Here is a 12,794-nt window from a genome sequence, read left to right as displayed (position 1 = left end):
GTCAATTTAATAAAATAGAAATTAATTTGTCTATTTCTAAATGATAGTCACTTTACTAACAATAGAAATTGATTTGTCTAGTTGCTATTGATAGTCACTTTACTAACCGTAGAAATTGATTTGTCTAGTTGTAAATGATAATCACTTTATTAACAATAGAAATTGATTTATCTAGTTGTAAATGATAGTCACTTTACTAACAATAGAAATTGATCTGTCTTGTTGTAAATAATAGTCACTTTACTAACAATAGAAATTGATTTTTCTAGTTATAAATGATAGTCACTTTACTAACAATAGATATTGATTTTTCTAGTTGTAAATTGAAAATCATTTAACTTGAAGGGACTTGGATTTGAGGCCTCATAGGTAAAAATTTATGTATAGAATTTGTTAATATTAGAAGAAATCACGGAAATTACTTGTTTAAAAATTACTTTATAAGAAATAATTTTGGCTTTTTTGATATTATTTATTGATAACTGTTTAAAAATAAAATTAAAAATAAAAATTAATTTAGTATTTAAAAAACAATCCAACGTGTCAGTCCAGTCACGGTTTAAAAGTATGAAAAGAACCGGTTTAGAAGTAGGAAAAAACCAATTTGAGAAAAATATTAGCAGAAGGACTAATATGATTCGGTTAAATTTTGTAAGGGATTAAGTTGGGTCAATTTTTTTGTGAGGGCTAATTTGACTCGTGTAATATTTGTGAGGGACCAAAATGGGTCTTCACTCTTGGAAATATAGAAAATTATGTGTCAGTATAGGTAAAAATTAGTAATAATATAGTTACAATATAAATTTAGATATTAATAAATATCTTTTATAACTTAATTAAACCATAACTTATGTGTCAGTATAAGTAAAAATTAGTAATAATATAGTTACAATATAAATTTAAATATTAATAAATATCTTTTATGAAAGTAATAATCATCAAACCATAACTTCAATATTTTAATTAAACATGAAATAATATACTTTTACTTAATTACACTATTGCCACTAATAAAATTTGACCACTTTTTCATATTTTTTATCATGTGAAGAGAAAAAACTTGAAATTAGAATCACAAAAAAAAAAATTTGAAAATAGAAATTCAAAACACTCTTTGGATGTTTTGATTTTTTTAGTTTTAAAAATAACAAAAATAAAACAGTTTTGAAAAAAAAAATTTAAAAGAAGATAATCAAACAAATTTTGTAATTTTTAAATTTTCAAAAACAAAAAACAGTTTTACAAAAGCTAATCAAACAGGCCTAAATGTTTGATTTCAGAGTAATTGGATAAAAGTTTAAAGAAAGTAAATGCTGAAATACTTAAAGGTATAAAGTAAATAAAGAACAATGGTAAATCAATTGGATAAAAAATGCTTGAATTAAAAGTGTGACACAAGTTCATACATTTCTCACAAGTTTTATATTTTTGTGACTCGGATTTGTGAATTCTAAAGAAACATAATTAAAATATGAATTCTCAACAATAGTATACATTTCTCATTAAAATACGAAATCTACTTATACATTAGATACATCAATAACTATCAACAATAGTTAACTTTTTAGAATTCGACACGTATCTTGCGACGTGAGTCTTTGTCTTCTGATGTGTTTCTAGGTGTCTTTGGTTTTTGTACTGCTTCAAATTGTTTCTGCTATCAAAAGCGTCTTCAAGTTGCCAATATTTGTCAAAAAATCTATTTGTCGAATTTGTGAAAATTCCTCTTGATGCCGAAATCAAGACTTAACTATATGCACTCAACATTCATATGTATCTCATATATCATATTCATGTCGAAGCGCTGAAAAAAAACCTCAAGATTAACTGATTCCCCCAAAAATGCCATTTTTGATCATATTGGCAATATGGTAGAGAAATGACATTTTCTAGTAACTCTCTCAGCACTATTCAAACCATTTTGCATATGTCATCATCATCACGACTACCTCTACCTAGCCGTCACATCTGCAATCGTGCAAGTGTCAACCATCATGGCTTCGATTTCCAAGGTCATTGAGGACCAAATTTTTTTTATTATATTAAATAAAAGAAAAATCATTAATTAGTAATGATTTAAATCAAAAAATCAAAACTATGATGTTTTAATTTCAGAGGGAAAACCAAAGAGTCTCATTTTAACAGCTATATAACTTCTTTTCTTCTTCCTTCCCTTTCACAACATCACTTTTCCCTGAACCCTAAATTTTTCATTTTCTGCAACATCAGTCTTCACCTTTTTTTCTCCTTAAGTTCTAGAAAAATGCCTTCCTCTTCGAGCATAGAAAAGTAATTTCCAATCCTTTCTACTGCTGCTATTCAAGGTCCTATCTATTTTAATGATCGTACTTGCGTTTTAGAACCATTAATGAAGAAAAAATCCCCCATTTGAACTTCCCAAGTATTGATTCCCTTCTCTATTGCAGGTATGACTCAGGGATTTCTAGTTCCTTTATCCAAATCATCTATGAAGCCTAATAAACGATAAGAATATTTCCATTGTTTAACCATTCGTAAACCTCGCGTATTTCAAGACAAAAGCTTTGAGTTGAAGTTCATGACACAACTCTGTACATATCAAAAATACATAGGCCAACTTATGATCCAAGAATCTAAGATTGAAGATATAGCAAGGAAGTCGATGTATGCCATGAATTCGGGTTGGCCTAAGCATCATCCCTTCTCAGAGGCAGCATGCAAGCCGTAGTAATCTCTCGAGTACCACGTTAGAGCCTTGTTCATCCTAGTCGGCTTGCCGGTTACGAAAACATGAAGAGACTTTCAGGACCGTTATGCAAGGAGTTATGCTTCACAAAAGCGACGGAGGGGGTTATGATTTCCACCATTATTAGCGATATCCATGGGTCACTTATTGATGAGGTCAGGTGACCAGCACAAAGGTATAAACATGGGCTCCCACCTGAGGGATAAGCAAGACATTCATTCTTGAGTTCATGGACACCACCATCGTGCAACTCAAATCCCTTGAGAAATCCATATACCCACTCGGATCTTACATAGCAGTTGCAACCTTATTGGATTATCTTCCGGGAGGTGATCCAGCGTATTTTAGAGGAACATTTTGAAATTCTGGTATCAGATATATGATGTTGAATGAGATGTCACGACACAAATATGTGTTGATGAAACCAATAGAACAAACGGCAACAGTAATGAAAATAATAACAGTGCAGAAATATAAAGAACACACGGAATTGTTTACTTAGTTCAGAACAACCTTCCTACTCTGGGGGCTACCAAGCCAAGGATGAAACCAATATACGATAGTATCAATTCGAAGCTAAACTTCCCCATTTACAACTTCTCACTTAATCACTTCCCTTCCTATGACTTCTACCTAAGACTCACTTATGTATGAGGCCCTCCTCAAATCCCCTCCATCACAAACCCGTGACAAATAACACAAACTATAAAACATAAGACACTCTTCTAAGGCACATAATTCTCAATACTTAAAAGCTTATGAGAACGACACTACTCTCCTTGATTAACAGCTTCGTAGATCAAATCAGCATTCAGCACCTACAGATTTGTGAATGCACACATATGGAACTTACAACACAACTAACAAAATAAGGATTCCTATAACCCTAAAAACAAAAATATCAGTTCCACTTAAAACTAGGTTACAACCCTTCTATTTATAAGATTAATATCGACTAGACTAGGCTTCAAAATGCAGCAAAGAGGCTTCCAAAACTCTACTACTAGTTCTCCAATAAAATAGGTCTTTAATCCAAACTTTTCTATATTATCTCCATTTATAGAAAGTGTGGAAATCTCTTGATTGAATAAATATTGGATAACACATCAGCTAATTGATTATTCCCGAATGTTCTGTACCTGAAACACGATATTCCTGTAGCAATAAAAATGTCTGATTCACTTGACAGATTAGCTTCTGCAGTCAGGATGTCAAACCAGACATGTTGTGACATCTTGTTTGACATGTTAGATTCTTAACGCTAGGATATCTTGCATTTATTTCAACATAATCTTGCTAAGTATATATGTTTTACCAAAATGCATGCCAACCTCATAGAAATTACACATTTGGCGCCCACCGTAGTGCCTAGGTAATTCCCAGGCCACACTAAAATATATCCCCAATCATTCTCAAAACATGTTTGGGGCGTCACCCACGAGTGAGGATCCTCCACCGGACATGGCCTAGATACTAGCCATGGGGGATGCCTTAAGACAGAAGAACGAGAATCTCCATGACAACGTCCAAATTCTACAGACTCAAACAGTGCCGAACGAAGTCCTTGAGTATGAGCCTTTTAATCTCCAGTCATTGGCAGAGGAAGTTTGGGAGAACATGGTGCCGAAGTGTTAGAACAAGATTTGTTCTGATCAATATTCTTAGTTTTGATGATAACAAGGATATGAATTTTGTATGAGATAATGTGGTACTCTAATAATATGCAATTTCCATTTCAGGAATTATACAAAGAGTATGCACAAAATCAGCGCAAGAAGCAACTGACTCAGAAGGTTCAGCATGCAACATTAGAACATGGTCTGACAAGACATCAGAAGATGGTCAAGCAGAATCGGAACATGGGTCTATGGAAGCATCAGAAGAACTTGAGATCAGAAGCAGAAGCACTGAATTTCTCATGGTATCACGCTCAGAAGCTCTTAAAGGTCAGAAGACAAGAAGATGCTCTGCACCAAACTGTTTAACTCTGATGACATTCAAACGTTGTTTACACAAACATCAGATCAGAAGCAAGTACTAGACTGGCAGGCTACGCTGACTGACAAAAGGAACGTTAGAAGCTATTAAAGGCAACGTCAGTAGACACAGTGGAAACAAGGCTTGAGGTAGTTGACAAAAGAGTGAAACATTAAATGCAATGTTGTACGGATTACGCAAAGCATTAAATGCCCCCAACGGTCATCTTCTCAAGTGCCTATAAATATGAAGTTCTGATGAGAAGCTATGGGAACGAATTCTATATACAACACTTGCGCATTAAACTGAAACGCTGTCAAATTCAAAAGCTCTCAAACTTCATCAAGCTCACTACATTGCTGTTGTAATATCTTAGTGAGATTTAAGCTTAAACTTTAAGAGAAATATCACAGTTGTGATTATAGCTTTTCAGAAGCATTGTAATACTCTTAGAATTTGTTTACATTAAGTTGTAAGAACTAGAGTGATCAGGTAGATCAGAATACTCTAGAAAAGTCTTAGAGGTTGTCTAAGCAGTTTGTTCCTAGAGTGATCAGGTTGTGATCATGATACTCTAGAAGACTTAGCAGTTGGCTAAGTGGAAAACTATTGTAATCAAGTGTGATCAGTGGATTAAATCCTTAGGTGAGGTAAATCACTCCAAGGGGGTGGACTGGAGTAGTTTAGTTAACAACGAACCAGGATAAAAATCATTGTGCAAATTGTTTTTATCTTACATGTTTTTAAAGCTACACTTATTCAAACCCCCCCCCCCCCTTTCTAAGTGTTTTTCTATCCTTCACGAAGAACTTCAAACCGCCTCTATTGGAATCCTTTGATGGCAAGAGCGGCCCACACAAGCACATCATTTCCATCAATAGTTAGATGGCCATAGTCGGAGCTTCCGACTCGTTGAAATGTAAGTTGATGGAAGGGACGTTAAAAAATGTCACCCTACTGTGGTGTATAAGTCTGCCGTGCCCCGCAAAATGGTCCATCATTTTGTGGCTAGCAAACACAGAAAGGTGTCCACCACCAATTTGTTTAATGTATGTCAGGGTCTTTTTGAATCCCTACGTGAGTACATGGAGAGGTTCAATGAGGAGACCATAAAATTTTCCCATGCAAATCAAGAAATATTCATAGGGGCCTTCTAGAATTGTCTGAGAGCAGGCCACTTCAAAGAGTCCCTGGTTCAAAAACCAGCCTCCAACATAGAGGAGGTAATGAACGAAGCTGAATGCTACATTAAGGGGGGGAAAGTAATATGGAGAAATGACACTGGGATGCTAAGGAAAGGCCGCAGACCAGGTCGAGATGAGGTACGTCCAAAAAAGAAAATAAAGGCACCCGGCCCAAGACAAGAGTATAACATGCCCGAACCAGAGGCCATTCGATAGAAACCCGGAGTCTTTTACGACACTTAACACAAGAAGAGCAAACATATTATGTGAATTTGATCACTTGGGACAGATAGTCAGACCGCCCTGGGCTCATGTAGTCAGTCCGGTGACGGGAAGGAAGGACAATATGTGGTGCTCTTTTTCATCACATGAAGGGTCACCATACAAAAGATTACCAGGAGCTCGTCGTACACAAACTCGTTTACCTGAAGTACTTACCGGATACCGCATGTGTCCATGAGTACAACTGGGGAGTGGCTACACTAGCGTAAAGCTATCTTAGACTCGTAGAGGCGTGCTTGTGGAAGGCAAGGACTGTGGCTGGAAGTTGTACCCTATTAGTGGTAACAATCTTATATCATTCTAATTTTTCTCAAAGGTTATTATATATTTGTGATAATATATTTAATCCCCGTTCTTTTTTTTCATGGTTGGATATTACAGCACTTCCCTAACATTATTGGCTGGGGAGAGATGCCAGAATACACTGAGGCCATGCCGTGTGTTAGAGCCTTCATCCCCCTCAGAGGGAACCAGTAGAAGGCGTGGTCGACGCAGAGGCGGAGGCGGGGCCAGAGGCGGAGGATAGGTCCAGGATGATGTCCGACACACACAGTAATGTTGCCTGTGATTTTTTTTTCTTTTCATTAAGCAATTATATTAAGAAATCGCACTAGGGGTGCAAACCTTACAACAAGACTACAAGGATTTAAAGCGTCCCAACGGTAACACATACCAATCAAAAAAGCTAGAGGAAGAAGAAAACGGTTCCTTGCTAGCCAACCAACTCCCAGAAAAGAACATGACATTATAAGACACGACATCAAAACTATAAGGGACTTGCTCTAAAATGATAACATTACGCATAAGCCATAGACTCCAAGTTGTTGCAATTCAAATAGTATTAATCTTCATCCTTTCATTATGTGACTTCACCTTGTTTTGCATAGTTCAAAAATCCATAAACTCCTCCAACGAGAAAGAAATTTCATCCTCCAACCACAAGAAAATCCTACTCCACGTCATCTTGGATACATGACAGAGAAAAAACAAATGAAACAATGTCTCCGGATGATTCCCACAAAACTCACAAAGCGGATTAGAGGAGATATTAACTATTCCTCTTGATAAAAATAGGTCTTTTGATGGAAGTCTAGCAGTGAATAACCTCTAAGAGAAAATCTGAATCTTTGGTGGAATCGACAATTTCCACATAACATTCAGCAACCCTACCGTTGGAGGCTGCCACGTTACTTTGATTATGTATTCGACGATTTATGTATTCGACATTATGGCCGACGATTTATACGATGTATTTTTTTTGTGTATTATTTACTATTGCCTTTAAATTGCATTACTTTAATTTACTATAATTTAATTTTCCGTAGATGTTATAAAAATTAAATTTTGGAGTAAAATGCATATGATTTGAAAATATAGCAAAATGTTTTGTACGGAACACTTTGTTTTTAACACGTTCTGTAAATGTTCCTACGAATTAATGAACTGAAATAATTTGAATTTTTCTAACATTTACTAAGATTTTAACGCCTTCGTAGATATACCTAAAAGAAAAATTTAAAATTTTTTACAAAAAACCTACATTAGACAAACATGTGACCGGCCTCCTCATGGTCCGAGTATCAAAGCTAAAATGTTATTTAGGTTAAAATAATGAATTTTGCTTACGTATCTATTTTATTTATGGATAGTACATAGAATGTCAATTGTATTTACTTTTATGGGTTAATGAACTTTTTCGTCCCTTTAAATATTTCAAATTTCGTTTTTAGTCCCTTCAAAAATTTTCTTCAAGAAATCGTCCCTTCAAAATTTTTCTTCCGAACTATTAGTCCCTAACGTCAAATTTTGTAGCTAATCAGTGGCTAAAGTCGTAGCTAATCTCTAGCAAATTTGACGTTATGGACCAATAGTTTAGACGAAAAATTTTGAATGGACGATTTCTTAAAGAAAAATTTTGGAAGGACTAAAAACGAAATCTGTAATATTTAGAGGGACCAAAAAATTCATTAACCCTACTTTTATCAATATCGTGGTTGAGATGGAAGTGTTAGACAAAATCAATTTTGATGTTTTCCAAAGTTAAATGTAACACAAACCAAAATAGAAAGACGGAATTAAACAATATATATATGATCTTTCATTTATTCAACTCATTATATAAATAGGAACATGCAAACACAATATCATGTGCACACACTGGCACAATTATTTGTATATTCAGTTACATATTTCTTTGAATTATCTATTTAATTAATTGAAACTTATTTGATACTTAGGTGATTTGTCAGGGTTAAATAGACCAAAATGTTGTTCAGTTGATGCACCAGTCTTTAAATTTTCATCAAACATGGCAAACAAGTAAGTCTCAATAGCTGTACCAGGCTTCAACGGAGTCCCATTCCCACTCTTTACGTGATTAATCAAATTATTATAATATGTGGAAGCATTGTCGACAGTTGTGGCTCCATCTCCACCAGCAGACGGCCATCCACTCTCAGACACAACTATCTGCAAACTGGATCCTCCAACTTGCCCAAGTGCAGCATATACTGAATCTAACTGCGCGTCAAAGAGATTTTGGTAACCAGCGTCATTGTTTCCTTGCTGATTAAAAAGAGCATAGTCAAGATGAATGTTTTGTTCATTTCCGATATAAGCAAAGTACGGATACACATTTGCAAGAAGTGGTGATCCATTGCTCACTAGGAAGTTGATGATTGGTTGTATATATGACTTTGCTTGGTCAGTAAAAACACCATCCTTGGGAGGATAGGAATTACCGATCAAAGTCATGTCTATTGCTATTGAGACCTTGATTTGGCCTTGTAAATTGGCTGATGAAATTGCTTTTTGAATGTTTTGTAAAGCAGTGAGAACGTATTGGGCCTCATTGTAATCAGGGTGAAAAAATAATATGGTAAGCCTTATAATTACCAGACATGCTTGTTGACCAACTACAACTATTGCACCTTTTGCTATTGTTCTTGAGGATCTTACTAAAACGATTCTTCTTGATAACTTCAAGCAATGCCATCGATACACTTGTAGTTGCGGCAGTACAATCCCAAACATCACCGTTATCTTTTGACAATAGTTTGGATACTTTTGAACTGTTATATTGATCCAGAGAAATATAAATTAAAAAAACATATCTATAATATGTTAATCAAGAAATAGAATCCATAACATACATAAAAAAAGCATCAACATAAAACAAAAACAAATCACCAACACAAGACTCCAACTCCAACGGAGTATGCGTCATACTGTCATGAAAAAATGCAGTGATATAGATGCGAGCATACAGGCACGAGCAACTTCAGGAGAATATCTACTACTCAATTTTCTGCATGATGAATAATGAGGAAGGCTAAGGTCCAAAAATTTTGAAATGATAAATTGCGGTAGACACGATCATTGCCAAATATATGGTCAATATTTGAGAAAAATAATTTTAAGGAAATCAAATACTTGTATACAACCATAAGCCATGGTACCGGTGAATATGGCGAAATCACCTTAAAACAGAATCAATAACAACTATGAAGAACGAAATATGTTTGGAATCACAATGAATATGGAGAAATGACGCAAAATCATATCTAAACCAAACATTTTGCAATCATCGTCCATTTCATCTTACTTACCTACTGCAACAAAAGTCTCAGCTGTATAGAATCCTATAATTGAATAAGATATTTTAGTATGCAATAATATCATTTTAGCCATCATTATACAATGAGCATCGGGCAGAGGTTACTGTACTTAATCGCTGGCCCATTCTGCTGATTTTTGGCCAACAAAGCCAGTAGTTCTTTCCCATGTAAATGCTGCTTTGCCTGCATACGTCGATGTCCAGAACCTCCAAAGCAACACTCACAATTACGACAACCTGCAAAAACTTACATTGTTTAACAATCAACTATGTAGTACAAAATGTTACATAGTATTTATACGACACTAACACCCCTAGGCAAACCAACATTGCTATAGCGCGGTTATGATAATATTCAAAGTGTAAATTAAACATGTTCGCGTTTTATGTACGTAGGATTATCGAAATAAAATAAAATCCAACTGTATCAACTTCAAACGATAACCATAATAAAATAAAATTCAAATCATAATAGGATTATCCAAATGACCAGTGAGAACAATCAATGTCATAAAATACCAAACCTCTAAAATAAAGCGTAATAGTCAGACCATGGAACGCAGCAACGACGACCATTGTGCCATTCATGCTTTTCATCAAACACGTGGAGGGAAAACTCAGATATGCCTTAAATCAGTATGTGGAAACACGAAAGTTATAGTCAGCTAAGATAGATCACTGTGATTGCAACAGTGTGGCCATAGATTATGCATAGATCATTATAACACGCACCAACTGTCTTACACGTTTGAGCTCTTGCTCCAGCTGTATCAACTTCAAACAACATGCTCCACCCCGTAGGACATGCTCTCTTTATCGACATTAACAGATTAATCATCAATGTCCTGCATATAAAAATCTCTAATTAATCATCAACGACATTCTCCCCTTGTTTCCGTTGATGCGTGTGCGTGTATGATGCTCCGAGTTGCTTGGGCTGTCAAAAGATATTAGGTAAAATTAAAAGAAGGTAAGTTTATAACAAATTACAATTATAAAGCTGGTAAGTTTCCACATTCACAACCAAACTCTGCTAATGAACCTGTTGCAGAATCTATTATAACCTAGAAGATCAATAGAAATATCAAACATAATAACATATGGATATGGTCAATGCAATTAAATAGCTGCATTACTAACCACGCTTCATTACTAACCCGTTATCGAACCACTTCAGAATCCTAATTTCTACATAAATACAATTAATTCTGAAACCTTTTTCCACATTTTGTACATAAATATTCTTGCACATTGTTTTTGCTCTCCAATTCATCTTTGGCCTCAACAACTCTATCTCTGTCATTGAAATAAAAAAATAGGGATTAGGGTTTATCAATTTCAGCTATATAAATTAAAAGGGAAAAAATTAAAACCATACATAAACAATCTCCTTCTCTGTCTACCCTTTTCATACAACGTAAAGCCACAAATAGAAAGTCATTTTTTTCACCATAGAAATTTCAATCCGATTCAGTTTTCCAACATTTTCCCCCTTTCGAGTGAGCCAAGACAACCAAACTTGAAACAAAAAAACACTAAATCAGAAGAAATCAAAAAAAATAGATGAAACCCTAAAATCACAATCCAACTTATTCGTACGCCGTAAACCGATTCACACACCATTGTTGTTTCGGTGTATTACGAATATACCAAAAGAGGGAGAAAATGATGGTGATGATGTTGTTACAAAATGAAGGTTGAGAAAGAGGAAAAAGAAGATGAGGGAGAAGGTTGAGGGAGAGGAATAAGAATAGGACCTTCTGTAAGCACGCTTGGGAGAGAGAGAGAGAGAGAGAGAGAGAGAGAGAGAGAGAGAGAGAGAGAGAGAGAGAGAGAGAGAGAGAGAGAGAGAGAGAGAGAGAGAGAGAGAGAGAGAGAGAGAGAGAGAGAGAGAGAGAGAGAGAGAGAGAGAGAGAAGTGAGAAAGTGAATAGGAAGAGAGAGAAAGATTGAGAAAAAATTAAGGGTATTATGTGATATAGTAGTAATGGAAAGAGTTGTTTAATAGTATAATATGTCAATTCAGTGTACAAAGACCTAAAAACCAACAAATTTAATAGGTATAAAAATAATAGAGATGGATAGAATGGTGATTTTCATATGTATAGATTTTTTTTATATGGTAGATATTTATAACACTATATAATCACTAAAAGATATTATAATTAAATATTTTATAAATTATTAAGTAATAATATAATTTATAATTTTTGGCTTAATTGCACTTTTGGTCCCCTAATTTGAGTTTTTTAAAGTTTTAGTCCCCCTATTTAAAAAGCCAACTTTTTTGCCCCTAAACTTGACCTCACTTGAGATTTTGTTAGTCCCCCTCCAATTTTGCTTACGTGGCATGGATGACTAGGATAAAAAATTTATTTTTAATTAGGTGGAAATGATGACTTAGGATAATTTATTTTTAATTTGGATAAAAAATTACACGTGTCAATCATAACGGGGATAATTTATTAATTAATCTTTTTTACTTAATAAATAATTGTTTTTATATTTATTTATTTATTTTATTGAAATTTATTTAGAAATATTTTAAGAAATTATTTAAGACAAATTTTAAAAAATCACTTGTCTCCTATAGGTTTAGACTCATTTAAGTAGATCAATCATTAAATCGCACAAATAGATAGTGGTTTTACCTAATGTGTGCTATATAAACATTTAAAATTACTTCAACCCAGGCAATGTGGGACTGTTTCCTCAATCTTGAAGCCTGCACTATCATCTTTCTCAATTTCTTTTCCTTTTTGCACCATCATCTTGAACATTGTTGTACCATCATCTTCCTCAATCTCTTTTGATACTCTGATTAGTTTCCAACTTGTTTGGCGTACGAAATTGTCTTTAGGAAAGCTAAATGTTTAAACATTTTGTTAATTGATGTTAATCCTCAATCTCTAATAAAAATGGCTGATTTTTTTTTGGGTTAAATATGTTTTTGGTCCCTGTAAATATTGCAATTATCAAGTTTAGTCCCTCTAAACATTTCCTTTAATGTT

General features: G+C 34.4%; 1 protein-coding gene across 1 annotated transcript; it reads right to left on the bottom strand.

Annotated features, from left to right (window-relative positions):
• Positions 1-8,265: 8,265 nt before the first annotated feature.
• On the bottom strand, positions 8,266-10,607 carry LOC131605295 (glucan endo-1,3-beta-glucosidase-like). The gene is made up of 7 exons (XM_058877669.1): positions 10,529-10,607; positions 9,890-10,021; positions 9,777-9,809; positions 9,648-9,669; positions 9,321-9,395; positions 9,099-9,239; positions 8,266-9,052 (listed from the first exon to the last, which is right to left on the bottom strand). The coding sequence occupies exons 1-7, from the start codon at positions 10,605-10,607 to the stop codon at positions 8,380-8,382; spliced, it is 1,155 nt and encodes a 384-aa protein (XP_058733652.1). The 3' UTR covers positions 8,266-8,379.
• Positions 10,608-12,794: the final 2,187 nt, after the last annotated feature.

Source organism: Vicia villosa, linkage group LG5 (assembly GCF_029867415.1).
Source record: "Vicia villosa cultivar HV-30 ecotype Madison, WI linkage group LG5, Vvil1.0, whole genome shotgun sequence".
Lineage (NCBI taxonomy): Eukaryota > Viridiplantae > Streptophyta > Magnoliopsida > Fabales > Fabaceae > Vicia > Vicia villosa.
The sequence above is the reverse complement of the archived record's forward strand: the minus strand, read 5'-3'. Positions and strand labels throughout refer to the sequence as shown.